Here is a 24,159-nt window from a genome sequence, read left to right as displayed (position 1 = left end):
ACAGCCATGGCACCCGCAGGCGATTAAAGCAGTAGCCAGCCGGCTGCAAAGAACATGAAGCTACCACACATTTTTGACCACACAGAGCTTCAGGAGTGCCACTTCCTCCTGTTTCTCTGTTTGATTCAGGACCCAACCAGATTCAAGAATACAATAATCAGTTCAACAAGCTTTAAGAGCAAAATTTCAATTATCATGTTCCTACTAGGTACTTTCTCCTTCCCTTTTGGAGAGGCTGGCATGGTGGCAGCAAGATGAGACGCATGTGCTGTCAGTGCCGGTGCCCGGAGCTCCGGCGTCAGTGGCGGTCGTAGGCGGCGGCAGCAGCTGGTGCGGCTGCTCCACGGGCTGTAGCGCTGTAGTAGTAGGGGGAGCCTGTGAGAGATGAGACCACTGTGAGGAAGACAAAGGTGGAGAGGTGCCAGCTTGCAGTGTTCTGACAATGGGTGACAGAGAGCACTCTAGCCAAAGCTTCAATAAAGGCTGGGTAAATAGAATGAAAATTACATTCATTCATTCATTCTGCATGAGAAGGAGGCTACCACTGCTCTGCATTGCTGCTTGCCATTCGATACCTTCTTCCATTCCTTCACTCAAAACATCAACTTCATTTACTTCATGAAAAGATGTTAATTACTTTTCAGAACAGAAAATCAAGATATTCCAACCCCAACATACTACCATACTCTGACTTCTTTTAATTTCCCCCCTCCTTTTAGAAGGAGGAGGTTGACCCCCAAAGTATTCAAAGTATTTCAATGAAAGCACTTGTTTACCAAGAAAAGGCCTGAAAAATATTGGTGAAAATTGTCTGTCCTGCAGGGCTAAGCACTGGTGGATCAGATGATTACCCAAGGATCACCAGGAACCTGGACTATTTGTTTGAATGAGGAAGAGTCTTTGGTATCCAGAGAGATACCAATCTGTCCAGCCAGCACCAGTTTTAAGAAACCTTCCAAGCACACCTGCAATGAAAGCAACTCCAATCCATCCTAAGAAGGGAATTTTCTCTCTTCAAGGTGCTACCAGTTTGGTCTGCAAGTCACCAGTTTCACATGCAAGGGATGTGAGGCACATCACAGTGTGGAAGAACCCCTCTGGAAGGACTCATACTCAGCCACATTCATCTGAGACCATCAGGGAGGTTTGGATGAGCAACAATGAGCCAATGCAAGTAACAGCTCTGGAGTAGTAAGGGTTTGTTTTCATGAGTGGCCCTGTCTGAGAGCTGCCTTCCATCCTAAGCTCCCTGCCTTCCACACACATGAGACAGCAGTCTATCAGACACCTTCAAAGGTCTTCACAGCCCTGGATGTGACTTGCTGCAAAAGCAGTGACTTCTGCTGCTTCAGTGACACAGAGGAGCCGGCCCCACCAGGAAAAGGTGATGCCACCACCTGTGAGAGTCTGTCCAAATTTTCCCTCATCTGCCTCACGATTGTCATTGGGGGACCACTGAAGAGAAGACCCACACCCCCCGTCTAGAATCTCTGGCTCTGAAGGAGAAAGTCACAAGCCAAAGGCCCTGAGACCTGAGAGCACAGTGTTAAGTTATTGTTTTCACAGGTGTTGTTTGCTGTATGCCAAAAAGGGGGCACCGTGCCCTTTTTTCAACAGTAGCCTTGGGAGCTGTCCCACCTCTCAGCCTGGCTGGACTTCTCCTGAGTTTCAGGTGGTCTCCCACAGCAGACCCTCACCTGTTTTACAACCACCGTGACAGACAGACTGAGATGTAAGGAGCCTCTCCATCAAGGACTGAGACATGGAACTCCCATGTGAAAAGGCCCCTCTGCTCCTCCCAAGGACTGGGACTGAACCCCCCAGCCTGGGGCAGGTGTGTGGGGGAGGCAAGCTGACCAAAGCGAGATGTTTGCCTGCAGGTTGTGACCACAGGACCAAGAACACAGTGGCTCTCGTTTACTGCTGAGAGCATGGACTACCTGTTACATCTATTCCTTATTGTATCTGTTCCCCTCCCCCCCCACAATTTCCAACAGAATTATCATAATAAAAACCTCTGAGTTAGCTAGAGATTTTGAGATCTCCCCAGCGTAACAGGCAGATCCTCGACTGGACTGGACCAAAGGACTTGGTCTCTGCGTTTGGTAGCTTTATCCCCCTCTTTCTCTCTCTCTTTTCTCTCTCTCTTTTTCTCTCCCTTAATCCCTCTATCGCATTTTGCTGTGGTCATTCAATAAAGGTGCATTTGTTTTGATTATCACTGCAAACCCTCTTGTACCGTTTTGGTTTTTTTGCACCCTGAGATCACTCCTACAAACCATCACAACATCCGTTCACTAGGACGGATTGTGACACCACCTCAGTGGGGACTGTGGACTCCTTAGGAAAGTATCCGTGGCAGTGAAGCCAAAGGTGCATTTTTTGGTTGTTTACTTCCCATCCCAGACTAGCAAACACTGCTCCTGCAGGTCCAATGGTTGCCCAGTCCCTAGGCATAGCCTGAGTGTAGCAGTGCCCCAGTTGTTCTCCTACCATGGCCCCGCACACTCTCTGGAGCTGGAAGGGGAACCCAGCTGGCATGCCCGGTACTGTTGGTAACATCCTCTGAGCTGAGCCAAAAGCCTTCCCCTCTGGGAGGCTCGAGAGCTTCCTGCTGTCTCCTCTTATTGTACAGCCTCCCAAGGAACACTTTGCTGTTCACTCCAAAATTACCTGAGTGATTACTTGAGGGCTTCTGGTTCAAAAGCCCAGGCACAGAGTAAGAATCACACAGGGATTTTAGGCACCCTAATCCCTAAAATCAGGGAAAGTTGCTGTTAAGCATTAGCAAAATGCAGGGCTACCTCACTGCTGTGGGTCCAACAGGCTCAATCTGACAGGCAAGCCCAGCTGTTCCTTCTAGGCTTCTTTTGTCCAGAGTGCTGTCAGGAGATCAGCTCAGCTTTCATCACCAGCCTCCAGCTTTTCATTTCCAAGGGAGCACAAGCTGATGCATCCAAAAAACAGAGCACAGGCAGCATTTGCTCTTGCCCAATATGTGCAATGTGCTGCTCAGCACAGTTGGTCGGAGAAGAAAACTTTGTCATGATCAGTATCCTACCACGGCATGTGGCACTCTGATTCTGGAACCTTGAGGGGTCAGAAACAGAGAACTTTGGCTACTGGAATGTGTCTCCTGCACTGTGCTGTGGCAAAACAGGAGCTTGTACACAGTGTGTGGGTCTGTGTTGTCCTCAGTTGCATCCTTACTGATGCAGACATCCAAAATCAGACAAACCCAGGGTTTAAACAAGGGTTTAAACAAAGTAGAGCAATCTTCAGAAGTGTGGTCCTAGCTGACCACAGCTGTGGTCAGTTTTACTGTACACAAGAATACTCAAGAGAGTCTGTGAAATCACAGACCAGGATAAACACTTGCAAAGATGTCTTTATACAAACTCCTAGGCAGGAGCCAATCTGACCTAGGTTTATTTATTAAAAGCAAAAATATTTTAAGCCATAGTCAATGGCATTAAAGCAGATCCCTTCAGCAGGTCATCATTCCACTTATGTTTACACAAGGGTAGTCTTGTGCTATCTGTTGAGGGCACCATAACTGCTATCCTGGGCTGAACAGATAGTCTTCTTCCAGGTAACTGACATCAGGTTAAGGAGCCCCAGTCTCACGAGCTATATTTCCTGGAGAATACTGGAAAGCTTCACAAGGACAGTGAAAGCCATTCTTATGGGTAGCCTAAAATTAAATGCTGTATACTTCATATCCCAGCCAAACTCAAGCCATTGAAAGCAGAGAAAACTTCCCTGGTTGAATTGGCTACTCTTGAATGAGCAGAGGCAAAAGTTAACAGCTTATCAGACCTTGAAATGTGCATGTCATGTCTAGATGGGGTTTTGAGGATGTTCTTTGGGAGCTGCCCTCTTGGGATGCTGAGTTTGTTGGCCCATGTCCCCTCATGGCCAGTCCAGCTGCACAGACATCCCTGGGGATCATGGCAGGCAGTACCTTGAGGTAAAACAGCTCACAGGCCAGTGAAGAGGCAGGTGGAACTGCTGTCCTCACCCATCACAGCACCAGAAGCTCAGTGTGGAGCAGGCAGTGATGGTGGTCATCAGAGATCCCAGTCCCCACTGGCATCAGCACTAGCAATAGTGATGGCAGCTCAGCTCAGGCAGGAGGAAAAACACACAGGTGGAATCCAGCGGCACCAAACAATTACACTCTGACTCATGGAGCAGTGTGTGGGTCCCACCAGAGCTGGATGCAGTGCTTTCTGAGGCTTTGGGGTAAATGGGGTCTTTTGGGGGTCAGAGCCTTTTCACACTCCCTCTTCCTCTACATCTGTTCTGACTCAATGCAGCTACAAAAAGCCCAATATTTCTCCCATGCATTCCAAAGGCCTTACATTTCTCTCAAGTTAGATTTTACCAGTTTGCCTTTCAGCTGTGCAATCAAATAAGCTTGTATTTAAAGTGAAAAATGAAATCACTCACTCTTCCTGTCACCATGCCCCCATCCAGAACAGACTAGTCCATCCTTCTGTCATTTTTCCTTTCTAATTCATACTATCATCAATTTACTTCTTGACACAGTCATTTCTAGTGCCTACTTGTTCTCTAATCTTTCCACAGAATCCCACAGAGGAATTGAATCTAATCCTAATTGAGAGGCTCCAAGCCCTGCCCTTGCATGATGCCTTGCCAGAACTGGCAGACATGGCCCAGTGATGGCGCAGCCAAACCCTCCCAGCCCGCACACAGGGATCACACTGCGTGTGAGCAGGGACACTGCATAAGACAGAACCCACAGTGAGCAGGGTTCAGACAAATGCTACAAGCCAACAAAAACTGACTTGTTTTTCTTCATTAGACAGTGTTGCTGTTATCTGTCCTTACCATGCACATGTTGAGCTGATCCTATGTTGGTGTGCACCAGTATGTGCCAACAGCCTGAGCCCTAGACATGCACATTTGCCTCCCATGGACTCATGCATGTGCCTCCGTGTGCACACCTGCACTGTATTGCTTGCAGGTCATTTGCAGGACAATATGGGGAAAAAAAGAAAGGAAAAAGATGTTCCTTCCCTGAACTCTTTGTCTGGCTAAGAGATGGAGATATCCACTTCAGCCACTAAGCCAGACCACACAAGTGGCCAGAGTTTATGTCCTCTTCCCAGCACAGTCCCCCAGGAACTTGGGGACTGTCTTCACTCTTGCTGTGGCTGAGGTGGGACTGAGTCATTCCCCACAGCAAACATTCTCTCTGACACCCACAGAGGTGCAGGCGCCACCAGGGTGATGCAGGATGCAAGAGCATGAAGACACTGCAAAGCTGCAGCAGGTAACTGACTTCTGCCCCTGCTTCTGTTGACCATTCTAAAGGACCGTGGCTTGATTGTCTGCTCTTCCCCAGGAGCCATGGGGCACAGAATTTGGGACTGCCCGGAGAGGAGGGAGCACATTCCCCCATCTGCACTGGTTTCATGACAGCTGGGGCAGAAGAGGCCTGGTGTGTGGTGCAGACGTGAGAAGCATCAAAGCAAGGGCAGAGCAGACAGCAGGGTAATGGTGAGTAGCTGGTATTCTGCTGGGGCCAGACAACCAATTCCCAGTGTCTGCATGAGCATGGTTCTGCCTTCCCCTGAAGACACCACCACACACCCCTCCTTGCTACTCCAACACATACACAGGACAAAGACTGGGGACTAAAAACCAAAGCTTTCTCAGTATTCTCACCTCTCTCTTTTTACTCTCCCCCAAATATAATTTTTCAATCCAAGTATCCTTTCCTCCACTTGCAATTCATGGCATTTCTGCTTTTAGCTCCTCTTTCACAGGTCTCAGACTTGTGTGATTGCTGTGGTGCAATTCTTCCTTCTCAGCACAGGGAATTAATTGAACGTAGGTGCTGCTAAGTGCTTACAGTATTACACTTTCATCTCAGTGAAAGGAGCAGGACTTTGTAAAACAAACTGTGTCAGGCAATGTACCAGTCCTGATTAATTTTGTCAAGGTTTCTGCTCTGAGGCTGATACTGCCAGAGCTTGTTCTCGGGAGAGAATTACTAAATACACTCACGTATACTCCTGAGAGGAGTGGAAACATCCTGGATATAGTTCAAATTAACCTATTCTCCACTGCGTGTGCCCAGGCTCATCACACAGCACCTTCTGAGTGTGCAGGGAGACTTGGGGCAGGTTTAAAGGCCCTGCCACAGACTCCTACTTGCCCTAAACTACCAGTGGGATTAGAAGGCACTAGGGAGAAGGGATTGTAGGATCAGGCTTCGAGTGACAAAGGTAGAGCTGTGGATAAGAGGGATCTCTGTAAGGCACAAGAGACATCTGACCCATTGACTGTAGTTGATTGGAGACACATTCTTGATCAGATCACACCAGGGTACTTTGACCTACCCATGGTCAGACAGGGGATTCCCTCTCCAGGAAACTCCAGCCCCCCCCAGTTCTGTGATCAGACTGAACTGAAATGGTAAGTTCATCTTTAGGACTTGCTGCAGAACAAAAACTCACATTCCTTTTTTTTTTTTTTTTTAAATGCTGAAACAAAGTATATTGAAGAGGACAAAAATAAGGAAGCCAAGATTATATATTTTACATTTTCCAACAGAAAAAAAAATATCAGCATTGACATTATAGCATGAAACACTTCAATTGCCAGAAAGCTACAGTTTCTGGAAAAATATTATAGCCTCTGATTCTTTTTGCCCTTGCCTCATTTAAACACATGTTCACAGCATGTTGCTGGGTAAATGCATGAAGAAATCTGCTGAAGAAATCCCCTCCAGCCAGAGAATAAGCTTTGCTGTAAGAAGCACACTATGCCCATAACTGTTCATATGTCAAAGATGAGTCAGAATTTGCCCCCAAAATGCATGATCCAAAAAGGAAATGAGAAAAAGAGGATCAATGTAGAAAAAAGGATATGGCACAGGTAAAAGGTCCTGCCGGCAAGCAGCTGTCTCATGACTGGCCTCTGTATAAAATCTTCTGCTGACCCAGACCTACCCATCTTCAGCATCTTCAAGGCATCACAGAGACCTACCCTGCCCAGCACTATGGACAGCATGCTCAGAGCTGGTACAGGTCCATCGCCTCCAATAAAGAGCTGAGCAGGCCATGGCTGCAACCCACTGCTGACAGAATGGAAGGGCCACTGCCCACACTGGTGGGGTGGCTCAGGAATGGCTTTGGGATGGCTCCAGAAAGAGTGCACACCCTTCTAATGGAGGTGAATATCCCCAGGCAGGAACATAGTAAACAGCCCAGGAGCCTCTCCAGAAGTCCTGTCTTAATGCAGAAGAGCTGGATGAGAGCTGAGTTGTCATTTACTTTTAGTATCATGCCAATTTCTTTAACACTTCAGAAGGAAATTATTTTTTTAAGGTTTTTTGTTGTTGTTGTTTTACACAAAACCGGGCTTCCCAGGCCTATCCATGATGCAGGGCATTGCTGAAGCAGCTTTACTGATTCAAAAGGAGTTACAAAATGAGAAATGAAGAAAGCATGGTGTGTCCTCTTGCCTCTGGCAAAAGCATCTTCCCCATGCTGCTCAACCAAAATTCTGGCAGCACCACTGGCTGTGGCCATGGAAACAGTGGGTTTAAGCACGGGGACTCCCCTGGCTTTGTGCAGCTATGCCCATCCATATTAGCTGAAGATCTGTCTGTTGATTTATGATGGAAGCGCTAACAAACCCTTAAATGTGGCACAGCAAATAACAGCATTATACCAGCACCATGGCATGAGAGGCAGAGGCTGTCTATTGCTCCCGAAGGATTTGTTTAAGGACAAGAACCATGATGAATACAGCCTGGGTGGTTCAATTACATGGGGACTCAATTACTTAAAACAAAGAAACTGGATGAAAAAAGTATGACAAAAATTCAAAATTATTTCGCTGCTGGAGGTCACATATAACAGCCCTGTCATCCATAAATCTGGAAATCTCTAAGGCATGCTACTCCTGTGTTGAGAGATGACAATTAATTGGTATTTTACTTACCTCATCCATGCAAATTATGCAGGGAAAAATTCTAATTACAGCATGCTACATGTATATAAGGTCAAAGTGGGCCAGCTTTTGACGGGGTGTAAAATGGATTATGTTTATCCTTCACATGAGGGCCATGATCCTGCAGGAGTTACAGAGCTTCTCTCTCCCATTGCTCATAAGGACCATGCTGGCATCAGTGAGGCCGTACCAGTGGTCCCTTGCTGAGGAGAGATGGAGTGGGCATACAGACAACTGGGAAGCAAACACAACATGAGATCAGGGAGAAATGCAAAGCACACACACAGGCAAGCAGCAATGTCATAGGAAACAGTGGAGCTCAGAATTGCCTGCAAGCAAACTGGCACCACAAGTTTTGTCTGAACAGGGTCCTGTACCCTCAAAAAACTTGGTGACCCTGCTTTCCAGCAATACCCTATGTCTCTGGAAGGATTTTCATCAGAAGCAGGAAGACAAGACATTTGGGCCATCTTGTTGGCAAAGTGAACCAAGAGCAATCATGCATCCCAGTGGGGACCTGCAGTCCCATTCTGGGTCTAAACATGACTGAGGACAAGCTGGGACACACATTCTGCCCATGCCAGGGCTGGACAAACACTGCACATCTTGCACTGATCTCTCTAAACAGGGGTGAACACTTACCCAGGAGTCCAGGGTTGGGAAACCTCCAGGAGTCGTTGTATGTTGAATATTGTGGGTGGCTGTATGGGCTCCCAGAAAACTCGCTCCCTAAGTTAAAGAGACAAAGACAGAATAAAAGGTCATTTGATTTGAGATGACAGTTACCATTCTGAGGTAAAGGGGTTCTCCAGTGTGTGCTCTGCTCTACTGACAGCCACAGTAAAAGCACTGGTGGACACTCTGCCTTGAGAAAGGGGAATATGGAATAAAGGATTAAGTAAATGGGTGCAAACATCTTTTACGTGTCTTTTTTGTGCTGCAACCCAGGCCTCTGGGACACACTGATGTGGCTGGCCTTTGCCTCTCCAGCCCTACAGGACTCAGGTGAGAAGCACAATACAAGGACAGGGCTGTCCAGATAGTCTCTGCTGCAGGAGAAGATGTACCAGACAGTTTCTAGATATTGGATTCCCTTCATGGAAAATTTGTCATGGTCCCAGATACTTCTCCAACACTGTAACCCAAGGAAAGGGATGTTTGCTTTAGTTTCAGACAGATCTGAACCCTCCAGACAAAAGCACAAAAAAGGCTTGAAAAATTATGGCTATTTATCTCCCCATCAGCTCCCATTCTTCCCGTCTGTTTGTTCTCTTCATATGTCACCTGCTTCATACTTCAGCTGCAAGCTCTTCAGAACAGAGCCTTACAATATGGGGCTCTGACCTGGCCCCTCCACCACACAAATGCCAACACTGCTGCTGTTTCTTTAGGAAATGTTCCTTGAATTACAGATTTCCTCCTCTCTCTCTTTGTTCCTCCTTCCCTTCTCCCTCTCCCACATGTAAATATCTAAAAGCACAGCACAGCAGGAGAAAGGGTATGTTTCCTAAGGCAAGATTTGAGGGCTGACAGGCCACAGCAGATGCTTGCCATGACGTTTGCCTGCTTTGGTCCTTGGCACTGGCATAGCCATGACCCCACATCCAGGAGCTGCCATAACCCCAGCTAGGCAGTGGACCCCTGACAGTGTGTCCTGAGCAGCTCAAGCACCCTTGTCCCGTACAATCTATAGACCCAACCTGGAAACCACATCTGGGTCTCCAGGCCAGTGAGTAGCCATGGTTTAGGCCGTTTGCTGGCACACTGGTGCCAGGGAAGAGGGGATGATGCTCTGTTCACCAAAACATATGGTAAGGTCCAGGATGGCTTGATCTCCACATGATTCTGCTTCAGAGAAAACAAGCTGCCTCTCTGCCTGCATCACGAGATGAACAGACTGGGTGTGCTGACGGCCAGACCAGCCCATCACTAGTCTGCTACAGGAAGTCTCTGTTAGCATCTCTTCCTTGTTTCTTTTCTGCAGCCCTTTGGACCCATGACACTTACTAGGAGCAACCCACTCTCTCTCCCCAACACAGCTTCCATAGAGAGAAGGGCCAAAATATGCAGCAGCAAGCACTTCCACACTTAGCACACCTTGCTGTGCCAACATCTCTTCACAAGCTCAGAGTAGGGTTTTCCTTATTGCCTCTAAGGAATGGCAGTACTTCACCCTGTGCCAGGAAAAATGGAGCTGTTTCAAACCTTTCTTCAGAGGGAAGCACACAGTACCTCACAGTACCAATTCTTCTCTGCTCCTGTCCCTATGGCTGATGGATGACTTCAGTGCCTGAAGGTTACCTCTGTCAGAGTGCTCATTCTAAAAGAGTAAGGCATAGCAAAGTTGACAACGCCCAAAGAGATGCTCAACATACTGCAGCCACTCGACATACTGCAGCCAGTGGCAAGAGCATCCCCATTGCCTTCCACCAGACAGGGATCCATCTCTCTCCTGCACAGGACACAGCAGCTTCTCTTAGGTCCTTTCTGCCCCTGCATCAAAACATTTGAAGCTGTTGTCTCACCCAGAGTCCTCCCTGATTTTTCCCTGCTTCTATAGCTCCTGGGCATCCAGCTCATCTCTGGCCCAGCCTGTGTTTCTGGTATTTGCCCAAGCCTGCAAAGCACACAGGCAGAGGTCTGTCTGGTAACTTCACTTGTGAGAGTCACAATGTTTCCCAGGCCTGAAGTCACAGTCACATTCTCCTGCCAATGTATGGCACACTGAAATCCTTTCATTCTCCGGGTGCCTGTTCTACAAAAAGGCTATCACACACCACCTTCCCCAGGGGTCGCATTTCTTCCTTTCCACAGGGAAGTGAGATTTTCAAAGGTTTAGCTCTGGTTTAGTTGCGCAAAACAGCTGTGCTGCCTGACTGACATGACACACAAAAGCAGATGGGAGTGAGTCTTGCTGCTACATCCTTCCTGAGAGCTGTGCAGTGCATGGAGGCACGGACAGAGGGGACAGGACAGGAGATGTAGATCGCTGCTGTGGGCTCTTTGCACAGAGTGCACAGAAAAGCTTGTCCTGTCATTCCTGCACCAGGAGCACTCCAGGCTTGAAACAAAGCTCACAATGAGCTGTTTTATGCCTGCAAGAGCTTCATCCCAAGGGGAAGCATTCTCCCCTTGGACAACATGACACCTCATTTTCAGCTCTCCCAGCACTCTCCTTTCCCTTGATCCTTTCCTCCCTTCTTCCATCCCTCTCTCCCTCCCCTGTCCTACTCTCCTGGAGCTGCAGACACAGTCCATTCCATGCTGATGCTGTGCATGCCATGGAGTGGGCAGCAGCACTTTCCAAGCATTTATCAGGGCTGCAGCAGGGCTGTGGGTGGGAATGGGCTGACATTTCATTGTTTCATCCTCTCCTGTCTTGCCCTCCTCCCCCACCATCCCCACTGCCCTCCTCCCCACACTCACACACAGACACACATCGTGGACCCTCTCTGGGGGATGCTCCAGTGCCTGTCAGGCTGAGGCTTCCAATTCTCTGTTTTTTATGCCTCAGTGGTCAGGGTGTCAAGCTCCTGCAGTACAGACCAGCCAGAAGCCCGAGGAGTCACTGAGCACCATCAGCTCAGTGACAGTATTGCTCGCTTCTTAACATACTCTGCATATCCATCAGCCTTGCTGGAGCGGGGGGAGGGGGAAAAGAAAAAGAGAGAGAGAGAGAGAGAGAAGGAGGGAAAGAAGGAAAATGAGAGGAAAGAAACACAGAAACATGGAAGAAGGGAGGGGAAAAAGAGAAGTGGGGGAGAAAATTGCAAGCCCTGTTATTACCACCACAAGACTTGGGCAGACAAATGGTACAGCCCTAAGTGAAACTAAGGTAGATGAATGAACACTGCATGACTGCTTCACAAATTTCACCAGATATTCCAACGTCCATCAACTACACTTCTTGACAGCACTTCTTAGCAGACAGCCCTTGCCCCATTCAAAAACAAACACCACGGATCAGCCATCCAAGGATGCACACACGCGCAGTATGTTGCGCACACTGACTGTCACAACATGAGGAAAGGGTAGGAATCACACACATCCCTCCTTCATGTAATATGAAGTGAGCTTTCTCCTCTGTAGTTCTCACCTCCATGAAACACAAAGACACAAAACAAAGGATTCCTGTGAGAGTTAGTTCACCTCTTTGCCACAAACCTGTCTCTACACTCCTCATACAGCTTTAGCCCTAAAGGGGTCAGACCGTTCCATCATGCCTCCAGAAGTAGAGGTAAGGAGGGGAAAGAACAAAGACTGATTCCCAATAACACTGCTGCTACAAACCAGTGGCAAGCCCCGGGAGATGCATTCCACCCTGAGACAGTGGGACAGAGATAGACAGTCGGATGGTGGTGGATGGGCCTTCTGCTGCTGCAAAACAGTACTGTCCCCTCTGCTGCATTCTTTCTCTGGGGACCATCAACTCATGTTTACCAGTCTTCTTGATTTTAAGGCAAGCTTCCTAAAAGTTTTCTTTCTGATTTGCAGAGAAGCTGAAAAGCATGAGTGTAAAAATTTCAAGAATGAAGAGATAAATGAAAAAATATCACCATGTTTTTCATACTCCTGTGGCTTTAGAGAACTGCTGCTGCAGGCACATCCATGTACCAGTAGTGGGAATGGGCCAGAAGGGTAAGGAAAAACTTCCTGCCCTGCAGAAATGCAGAAGGATGTCAAAGCATGACCAGCTCTGACAGAGGCCATGTTCAGCCAAGGTGTGGAAACTTCTTCAGCCAGGATGAAAAAAGCCTGACCACTGTCATTACACTACATCATTCAACATGTAGAGTGTCTGGCTGCAGCCCTATGAAGCCCAGCAGTCATCAGTCCAGGGACTTCGTGACAGCACCAGCAGGAAACAGCAGATTAGTCAAACGTTTTTCTCCAGCAGATGGTAGTTTTGGATTGAAATGCAGAATTTGAGCAAATAGTCTGCAAAGGAGCTTCATATGCCATTTCTGGGTATAACACATAAGTCTCAAAAGACCTCATGAATCAGAAGCTCCAGAGCCAGTACAGTGCAACAGGAATGTTGGAGGTTAGGACTTTTCCTTTTTTTTTCCTTCTCTGAGGGAATTTTCTCCTATTTCTTTCCTCTGAGATGATAACTACGATACTTAAGAGACAAAAGATGTGGCTTGGAGGAGGAGGAGGGGGAAGGGTGCAGTTTGCCACCACCTCTAAGATGGGGGGCTTTCTCTCAGGAAGTGCACAGATACTGCAAGATTTTGGCTGGGGGGTGAGGGACTGGGCCCAGCCTTAGCTCTCTCGCTCACTCTCAGGACCAGAGGAGGGACGGTCATGGTCTTGGTGCAAGGCTGCTGCTGTGGGGAGAATTTGGCGCCACTGCAGGGTTCTGTTCTTCACTGCTTCTCCTTCCCTTTGGTAAGCCTTTGCTTGTAGAAGCGGCCATTGAACTGGCACTTTTTCAACACTGGAAACGACCCTTCCCATCTGCTCAGGTGCCTTAGGGGAAAATCTGGGACCCCAACCCGTCCCCCCTCCAGAAGGAGCCTGGCTGCCACTGCCCAGTCCCGCTGTTTTCTGCCACTGCTTTGGGCTTTGTGCTACACTTTACCCAACAGCCTGCGTCTGCCGAGACCCCCACAGCTCCTGGCATGGCTTCTGAGTTCTTGCTACACTTTGTTTTGCCACCCCGGATATGCTCGCCCCTGCTGTTCCAGCCTGAGGCTCCTGCTACAGTGCATTTCACCAGCCAGTGAGGCACTAAGACCGGCTGCTCCCCAAGCATTTGCCAAGGAAGCCCCTTTTCTGGAAGCCCCTTTTCTGGAAGCCCCTTTTCGGGAAGCTCCGTTTCTGGAAGCCCCTTTCCTCTCTCGGCCGCTGGCTCACCCGCCATTACCCCACGAGGGAGAGGCGGCCGAGCTGGCGCCGCAGCGCCCCCTGCAGGCGCGGGGGACTGGGACTGGGACCGGGACTGGGGCCGGGACTGGGACTGGGACTGGGACTGGGACTGGGACTGGGGCTGGGACTGGGACTGAGACTGGGACTGGGGCCGGGACTGGGGCCGGGACCGGGACTGGGGCCGGGACTGGCACCGGGACCGGGACTGGGACCGGGACTGGGACTGGGGCCGGGACCGGGGCCGGGACTGCGACTGGGGCCGGGACTACGACTGGGGCCGGGACTGGGACCGGGACCGGGACCGGGGCCGGGACCGGGACTGGGGCTGGGACTGGGACCGGGACCGGGACCGGGACCGGGACCGGGACCGGGACCGGGACCGGGACTGGGGCCGGGGCTGGGACCGGGGCTGGGGATGGGACTGGGGCTGGGGCTGGGACCGGGACCGGGACTGGGGCTGGGGCTGGGGCTGAGGCTGGGACCGGGACTGGGGCTGGGACATGGACCGGGACCGGGACCGGGACTGGGGCTGGGACATGGACCGGGACCGGGACCGGGACTGGGACTGGGGCTGGCACTGGGGCTGGGACTGGGGCCGGGACCGGGACTGGGACTGGGACTGGGGCTGGGGCTGGGACTGGGGACAGGACTGGGGATGGGGATGGGACTGGGGACAGGACTGGGGACGGGACTGGGACTGGGACTGGGACTGGGACTGGGGATGGGACTGGGGATGGGACTGGGACATGGACTGGGGCTGGGACTGGGACCGGGACCGGGACCGGGGTTGGGGCTGGGACCGGGACTGCGACTGCGCCTTTGTTTGTTGGTGCTGCTGTTGTTTGTCTGCCTTGTTTTATTTGTTTGTTTGTTTAAGTAAAAAACTGTTATTCCTTTCCCTTATCTTTGCCTGACAGCTCCATCATTTCAAAGTCATAATAACTTGAAGGGTAAGAGGTAATAGTTTCCATTCCAAGGGAGGTTCCCACCTTCCTTGGCAGGCACCTGTCTTTCAAACCAAGACAGAACCAGCTACATGCAGACAGACACAGGTTTGTACACTTTTTGCTGAGTTTTCTCAGACACCAGGTTTTTGCGCAAGCGTTTGGGACATGGAGAAGCCATCAGGAACGTGGGAGTAGAAGTTTGTTATCGATGTAACAGTTACTAGCAATGCAGGTTATGCAACTGCAGGTGATATAACATGAAGGTATGCAATGGACTCTCCAGCTGTCACCCAACAGGGAGAGTGACCATGACCAGGCAGCCGTGCCATCCCTCCAGCCAGAGCTGTTGCAGCCTCTGGATTCTCCACTAGTGTCCACTGCCGGGCCTTTTTGTTAATCAAGCTCTGCATTTATGACAATGTGTTACTCAGCCCTTCCATCTGGCAAGAAATGAAAAGAAATCAGGAGAAATGGTATTCAATAAACACAACTGCTTAAGAGACAAGAACAGAAGGTCAGGGGACAAAATGTGGAGTTAGGCCAGAGCAGTAATATCTTCAACATTCCTTCTGGGGGTTTGGGATAAGTTTAAAAACTATCTGCTGTATTTGTCCTTAGGTTGGTTTTCTGCAGACAAACCCATCTCCCTGTATGTCGATACTCCTGGTGCCTCTACCTTTCCCTTCTGCTGAGGGATCTTACTGTTACTTTTCAAAATTAACATTCTCATGACTTCTATTTGTTTTCTATAGTTTTATTTTGAGGAAGCAATCACATGGATCATAAATTTCTTCAGCGAATTCCAATAACTATCATTACCCTGGTAAGCAAAGACATGCTTGAATGCATGGGGAGCAGACATAAGCACTGCACTGAGCCATGTGCTCACACCCACACATCCCTGGCTGACTCTGTGAGGCAGCAGCTATCCAAATACAGCCTGGAAATCTGTTACATCAAAGTTCTGCTGGCCACAGGGCCAGTCACTGCCTGAGCTGGAGGATATAAATCAAAGCAGAAGCTTCTTCGTCACCCTGGGCCAACACCACTCCAGAGTTTCATGATCCTGCAGCTCAGGCAACATCCCACATAATGTCAGAGAGACAAACAACTGTACAGACCAGGAAAAGGGTCTGGACTTTCAGCAGAGAACAACAGCATGGTTTTCCCTCAGTAAAATAAACTTTCCTCTCCAGATCAAGCCATTGCAGTGGTTTAGGATGAGAGAGAATGAGGCTTGCAGTCCTGTGTGGGAAGCTGCTGCCTCTGAAGCTCTGAAGGAGTCATTCCATTAGAAGTTTTCCCCATGAACAGGAGAGCTGGGAAAAACCTTTCAGTTGATACTCCACATCACATGTAAAAAATGTTATTTCACATCACTAACATATTTTTGACAATTCAGACAAAATACTTCAGTGAGAGTCATGGATTTGGGGTTGGGTTTTTTTTTTAATCAGTTGTTTTCCAAACAAATATTTTCCTTTTAAATTCAGAGAAATACTAAATACTAAATTTCAAATTGAGGTCAGTGAGGCCAAAAAAAAAAGAAAACAGTCAAAAGTCTCAGTGGTAAACTAACCATACCTTTGAAAGGAAGAAAAAACTGTACCTTTTGAGAAAAGACCACAGTAATTTTTATGGTTGGTTTTTGTTTTGAATGAATCTTGGACTTTCTTCTAGCTTCACCATTCATTAGCAAATAGCAGGATCAGAGATATACATTGCTCTAATCCAAGAATATGAGCTGCATTTAACCTGGGGGAGTAGCAACCCAGGGCATGCCACAGGCCAGCCACCTGTCATCTGCCAGGTGTTCTGGTCCCTCACCTGCTCTTTGGGTAGAAGTCCCACTGAAGGAAGGAAATGGATCACCCTGCTTTCAGCTCTGCAGACCAAGCACACTTGGCTGCCAACTTGCCTGCTCTAGACTGAACAGTATACATGCTGCAGAAGTGCCAAAAATGGGGCAAAATACCAAACTACACTCCTACTGTAACAAAGCAGGTATTTCCGAAATAGCATCTTCCCCCCCACCAGGAACAAGCTGAGCAGAAAAATACCCTGTATCTAGCAAAAGCCTTCCATGATCCATCCAATTTGTTTCAATGAAGATACTCAGGGTCATAACCAACTAACACCCAGGACAAGCTGGTGGGATTCATAGATGAATCTTTGAAGCGCAGGCTTGGAGAATGTTCTCAAGATTGTGTTACCAGGAACTATGCCAGAATGAATGACACATCCAACATATGTCAATGGATGCTGCAGCTGGATCCCCCAGAAGGATCTGGCAGCCTAGGGGGCCAGTACACCCCTTTCAGATGCCACTCTTGTGCCCATTCCTGCAAGCAATGCAAACGCCACCCCAAAGAGACATATCTTCACTCTGAGCAGAGTGACGCATGATGGAAGTCCCCTGAGCTCACATGGTACTTGGGCTAGCATGGGTCGTGGTGGGAAGAACCTTTCATAAAAAGAAAAGTTTCCAAAGGGGGCTGAAAAATGTCATTTTGGAAAACCTCTTCAGTGAGTAGATTCAAAAAAAGGGAGCTGCTTTTCAATACACCTGAGGTCCTCTGCATCAAAATGGGAAGCTGCTCCAATTGAACCTGCACTTACCTGGCATTGTATCGAGCAATCTACTTATTCTCACAGGAAAGAAGTGAAAAAAGCATCATAATGGAGAAGTGGAAATGCTTTCTATACAATTAATGTCCCACCATCAGCCTTTTTTATTCCAATGATGGAATTGAAAAGAATAGATTTCAGCAGAAGAACAGCCGTCACAGATGTTTTTCAAGAAAAACTTTTCTTAGACAGGACAAAACCTTCAATGTTGATCTTAAATGAAAAGAACCCTGACAAACAGTGAGTCCTTAGAGCAGTAAGCCCTTTACCCATGTTATTTCAACACAACATGACAAAACGACATCAAATATTTCATCCACCTTTAGCCAAGACAGAGTGTCTGGAGCTGTGATGTGCTGCAACCATCAGGCCAACCCTGAGATACTGGCATTTACAGGATCCTAGGCAGTGCCACTAATCTGTATTAATAATTAGACAGCATTCTGCCTGTAGGAATTACTGCCAGAAAATGTGGCAATAATTGTTAATTACAGGGGCCAGTGGTACAAGCCAGACTCTACTTTGGCTGCTGAGCATCTGCAACATCCTCCTTAAACAAATCTGAACAAACAGAGGAATACTTTTGTTTGTAAGAACTATTTTCTCTCCTAAAAACATGAGGAACAACACACTTTTCTTTTTCCCCAAGAAGCTACAATATATACATTTACATAAATAAATATACAAAACTATACACTTCATGTTCCTTTACCTACAGACACTATCACAGCAATCCAGCTGGATGCCCCCTGGAGAAATGCTGGGGGCAAAAGCCAGGGTCTGCTCCCATAGTAGGTGGGGTATTGCATACAGTGCCATTGGCAAGGGGACCAGGCATTCTTTTCCTGGGATGTCAGGGGCTGCAGCAGCAAGGGTGCACACACAGAAACACACCCCACATATAGGGACACACACACACACTAACAAGACCTGCAAACATGGACACACAGATATGTGCATACTCCTTACACATGCAGGCTTGTAAATCCACTGGCAAATCTGCTGTAAGTGGATCAATAGATCACTTATAATCATCTCTGACCCCTCATACACTCACACTCACCAAAAGCACATCCAGCCCATGTCTGTCCCATCTTGAAGTCATTGATTAACCCTTCAGAGAGTGGCTGAGGTGCAGCCATCTCCTAAATTTTCACCCATGTGATTTCAAAATGAAATTAGCCCCTACTTTGGCTAATTGCTACTGCACATCAGGCAAGGAGAAGTTTATTACAGTTGAGAATAAACATTCTCTTACATTCAGAGAGCATCTCTCCAAAGTTCCAAGTCCCATCAAGACCACCAATTATCTTCTTATGAATTTGAATATAATTATGTGATTACACAGTTTGGCCAGTCTTTCTCCCTTATTTTATCTTTACATTAGGCAACACTGGTCAAAGATGTTGCATTTTAACAGTTCTGACTGGGCTGTCACATTGTAAGAAAACAGTAACCTGCAGATTTTTGTAACAGTACTGCATTTTCAAGAAGCTATGAGGCACAGAAATCCCATCAATGACTAATGAGTTGTGGGTTAAGGTGGACGTACCTTGCTGAGAAGTCACTGTAGTATTCTCGACCCGTGCTGCCTGCCATAAAATTTTAATGCTGCTTCTGACATATTTATGAAATACCTCACCTAGTCTTTGCAGGATGACAAAAAGATTTACATCTGCAATTACTGCAAGCACATAGGTTTTAGCTATGCACTTTAAACTTTTGTACACAAAGGTATTTAACTTTAATACAACAAAGGTAGGTGGTGCCACAGAGCAACCATATTGGAACTGCATTAGGAGAGATTCATTTCTCTATACAGGAGGACAATTGCCCAACTCATCTGAATATAAGATGGCATTGCAATTAATTGCAATGAGGTATTTGCCCCTTGCCTCTCAGCTGCCCCTGTAGAGTCATCTCCCCTCTCCACCAGCCACTAGCCTGCAGACTAGGGGATCCCAGGTGGACCTAGCATCAGGAAGCTGCACTGTGATATCAGTGATAACAGTGATATCAAGATCAGCAAGCCATACTTGGCCATGTGCAGACCCTCAGCACCAGTGCTGCCAGAAATGGGGCTGAGAACACACTGCTGTTCTGTCTGGTTGCTGCAGCTGCCCATACCAGACTGTCTCTCCTTAAGCCTGGTTGGTGGGGCTGCTGCAACCCTCTCAAAGCCCCCTTGCACCCTGTACAGAGTACAGGTGAGTGGCAAAAGGTGATGAACAACACAGAGAGAATACAGGGCATTGAGAACACAAAGGGGCAGGCTAGATGAGGGTCACAGAGCAGACAAGGGACATGTGGCAGATGCGATGCACAGAGTGGACAAGTGACACAGAGTGGACAAGGGTCATGGAGCAGACAAGAAGCACAGGGGATGCATCCAAACAGAACATCACTCCATGCCTTTGTGCCTATGCCCTCCCAAGCTGAGCAGAAGCAGCCCCGTGGCACACCAGGGCAGGCACCATTTTGCCTTCTTTGCTCCAGACTTACCAGCTTGGTAATGCAGGTGGGATGAAAGGTAAACAACTGACTCAGAGAAAGTAAGTTCTGCAATATGGTTTCATCCTAAATTGGTGTAAAAGGTCACAAGAAGTATATTGCGGGATTAAAATATTTGAGCTAGGCAGAAGAAATATTGCAGTTGGATCGAGTGAAAACATTCCACTCCATGCTTCATCCTGACTTGAGCCTTTTCTATAAATTTAGCCTTCATAATGACACTGCAATGTGCAGCCACCTCCAGGAATTACACAATAATTTACCTCATAGCAGAAGATATAATGTTACATGCCATAGTAACATAGAGTAAAAATATTGTAAAGCCTGGAAATTAGACATTTTGGCAGCTTGATACATGCACATTGCTGCTGACATGGAGGCTGTCTTGAATTATATTCCAGTGCAGGTGTGGGAACATGAGCAGGGAAGCATCTGCATGACTGAGGGAGCATCCTCCCACATCAGCACTGTCTCAGGCATTCCTCTGGTGCCCCAGTCCTCAGTGACTCCCAGACCCCATCATGGACTGGCCATGGCTCACCTGGGACTGGTACAGCAGCTCCAGGAGAGGGCCAGGTCCTGCCCTTTCTGCCAAGGTGGCAGCATCATTGAGAGATGGAAAAGTCTCCTGTGCTCACCTCCTGTGTGGATAAGCTCTGCAAGCTGAGACACACAAATCTCAGCATCTCAGCTATTCTGCAAGACCAGGTTTTCAGCTGGACTGCAGGCTTCATCTATGCCTGTTCTGGGGCTTTAGCACACTAGCAGGGTCTGCTTTCCCCACTTTGTGATTGTGGGAAGCTTGAAATAGACACACATCCCCAGAAGAGATGATCTTCTTTCTGATACCAGAGACGATGCAAATGAATGCCTAAGTGACAGAAGACAGATAATTTCTCACTTAATTTCCACTGCACTGCTTTGCTTCTACACCATATCCACACTACAGTCATCCATTAAAGGCAGAGAATAAAACCTTGTCAGTGAATCTCAGATGTCTGGGAATGTGGCAGCTCGGTCCTCTGGCACAACGGATGGGACATTTTACTGGCAAATGCTACACCATTTCCAAATAATGTCTGCAGCTGTTTTGCCTGACTTGATCCAGCTGAATAAGCCAAAAATGGTACCAAGGAAGAGAAGACACAGGAGGAGAAGGAAGTCTCCTTCCACACATAGCAAGTTAATTCTTGAGGGCATCATGATTTGTTACTGTACATGCCCCAGGGGACACATGGCTCCCAACAGCCCAGTGCATACCTTACCAGGACCAGGCTCCTCATTGCTGCCTGGCATTATTTTTCCTGACTTTAGTAAATGTGCAAGAATCAAAGACAAGCTAGCCTGAGCTGAGATGGCTCCTTCACACTGAAGAAGGCTGGTAAGAGAAAAAGATGGGGCCACACCAAAACCCTGTGCCCACACCTTTAACAGACAAAGCAAGCAGGCCTTCTCCCACCTGGGCATTGTTTGTCCCACCATGGAGTCTGTGCACACCTCTCCACATGAGTAAGACATCCCACGTTCAACCAGCAGTTACTTGTGACAAACTATTGGTGGGGTAAAGCACCCAAGACTGACAGGATTTAATGCAACTGCTGCTGAAAGGACATCAAGTCAGTACAAGAGTGCAGCTTTTAGTCTTTTTAGTAGTAATTGAGGAAGTGATACTTAAACTTCCCAGCTTACTCTACAGTCACTGCAGAGCCTTATCCCAAACCTACTGAGGTCATAAGAAACAGATGACTTTTTCCCATCTGAAGTGCCCCACTGCCAGATTTGCTGACAGAAACAAATGAACACATACTTCTTTCTGGAGACTTCTCACTTCCTCATGCAGACTGTCTCTCTTCTCCTGGCCCAGAACATGCCTCTCATGAGCAGGAGACACATCCTCAAACTCTCAGCTCCTGCATCCCCTGTCCAGGGGTTCACACTTGCCTCACACTGCTGACCACACAATAGGTTTCCAATACAAATACTGCTTCCTACAGATTAATAGCCTCTGCTTTAAACTGTATTTTCAGAGGAAATTTCTGCTGTGGAAAAGGGGCAGTTCTTGGAGCACCTTCCTTCATTTTTACTACAGTATGTCATTTTGATTAAAAGTTCTCACTTGATTTTCTTTCTTTCTGTTACCCCATTTTATTTCTTTTGCAGTGATCACATTACACTGAATTGCACTACACTGCAATCTATTGTAATGTCCAAGCATTTTCACTTGTTTTGATAAGGTCTCAAGGAATCCAGAAAATCCTGGGAAGATAATACTTTATTATCATAGCATTTCAATTTGTGCCATAGGCATAAGTTCTGAGAACTGCAGTTTACCACAGGGCAGATGCTCTATGTTCAGACAGTCCTAACTGCAAGCAAACCCTCTCCAGCAACAATCATAAGAAGTCAAACCTACCATCTCAGAAAATAAGTCCAGCAAATAGCAAAAATACTGAATTCATAAACAACAGCCTGCAGGAGAATGGCTGCTAAGTCCCCTCAAAACCTCTACAGGGGTCATCCTCCCATGGCAGAGGGGAATGTTCAGGGAGCTGGGCATGCTTGGGTTCAGGATCTAGTCTGCAGCATTCCCTTGGCCACAAAAATGCTGGAAGCAGGAGGCTTCCATCTCATTACAGGATGACTTCTTGACACCTTGAAGCTGGGCAGATATTGAACCCCTGTCACCGTGAGCTAGGCACATTGCTCAGTGCATACAGAAACCCCGGCTGGGGATGGGGTATGAGAAGCCCCCTCTGAGACAAGAATCTCAGCAAGAGGTGGGCTAGCCAGGGTCTAACGCTCAGGAGGAAAGAAAACGCATCATCCCAACCCTCACCACATGGAAGCACTGGACAGTTGGGCCATTGAGCTCGGATGTGATGGGAACATAGACTTTACTCTCCCATCACTGTTACCAGCTGCCATGCTGTGAGGTATGGCAGAAAAAGAGCAGCCGTGTCACATTCCTGGCCATGGACACAGTGGGCCATGAAGTGCTTTCCACTCTGCTTACTTTGGGGATCTCAGCATTTGCTCATTGTCAAACACAATTTGTCTGGGAACTGCCTGATTGATTTGATAGCTAGTCTGGCTGCTTCACACACCCCACATGTAAGGTCATCTGATGCCTGAGCCACAGCTGGCAGCCCTGACAGATGCTGGGCATTTCACAGGGCTCAAAGCTCCGACAACTTGCTGTTCTCAACCATGACACTTTCGTAGTCTCCAGTTTTTTTAAACTCTGTGCGCTGACATAACACAAAGGAGACACAAGCATGAAAAACAGAATGAAATCATAATCTGAGTTGCGTGATCTCACATGGCTATTTCTCTTCTTTGAGAAACCACACTACATGCGGTGTGTGTTGAGTTGAGTTCAGTCCTGCAAGTCCAGGTCAGCTCTAGCTGTTCCTTCCTTGCTCACAGGCAATGCCTGTGTGAGGCTCAGAACACTGGTGCTTGAATCATAGAATCACAGAATAACACAATGGTTTGAGTTGGACGGAACCTAAAGTTCATGTAGTCCCAATCCCTGCCATGGAACTACCCCAGGAACTGTCCCACTCCACTATCACAGGTTGCTCCAACCCCTCCAACCTGGCCTTGAGCAGTTCCAGGGATGTGGCAGCCACAGCTTCTCTGGGCACCCTGTGCAGTGTCTTACCACTCACATAGCTCTGCTACACTAATCCAAACTGCAGCTTTCCAAAATCAAAACTACTGTAGGTCTCATGGCTTTCTGATTACAGCTATCTTTTCCTTATTGTGTTTTCACCAAAGGACAGCTGTCTGTAATGAATAAACAAGAGCAAACAGGAGCGGACCCATGAAATGCAGAGGATGCAGCAGCGTGCCTCACCCTTGGCATGCCACATCTGGCTGGACACCAAGCTGTCTCAGCCAGCACACTGGGGATGCATTACCTGGTCAGCCATTGTCAGCGCTGTCTTTGAGAGCCAGCAGAACAATGATCTATTAGCAAACTCTCTGTAAAGCTGTTCCTGCCTTTGCAAAGGAGGATTGCAGTGCCCCTGCACCCTTTGCGTACAGGGAGAGTGTCCTTAGTGCCCAGAGGGGACCCTGGGAGCTGCCTGGGTTGGGGTGAACTGATCCTGCATAAGGCAAACTCTTAAAATCAGACCCACGTGCCAGGTCCTACACAGCATATTACTGAGCTTTTAACACATCATCTCTAAATTTCCACCTCTAGATA

At 47.9% G+C, this 24,159-nt stretch overlaps 1 protein-coding gene across 5 annotated transcripts in view; it reads right to left on the bottom strand.

The window, feature by feature from the left end:
• Positions 1-298: 298 nt before the first annotated feature.
• The window catches only part of PAX5 (paired box 5), a 135,300-nt gene continuing 111,439 nt past the window's right edge, over positions 299-24,159 (bottom strand). For all 5 annotated transcript variants that reach the window (XM_036403263.2, XM_036403265.1, XM_036403266.1 and 2 more), the window contains 2 exons: positions 8,632-8,718; positions 299-375 (listed from right to left, as the gene is read on the bottom strand). In XM_036403263.2, coding sequence (XP_036259156.1) covers positions 299-375; positions 8,632-8,718 — 164 coding nt within the window. The remainder of the gene's footprint in view (positions 376-8,631; positions 8,719-24,159) is intronic.

Source organism: Molothrus ater, chromosome Z, assembly GCF_012460135.2.
Source record: "Molothrus ater isolate BHLD 08-10-18 breed brown headed cowbird chromosome Z, BPBGC_Mater_1.1, whole genome shotgun sequence".
NCBI lineage: Eukaryota > Metazoa > Chordata > Aves > Passeriformes > Icteridae > Molothrus > Molothrus ater.
Note: the sequence above shows the minus strand (reverse complement) of the source record. Positions and strands in the feature narration are given on the sequence as shown.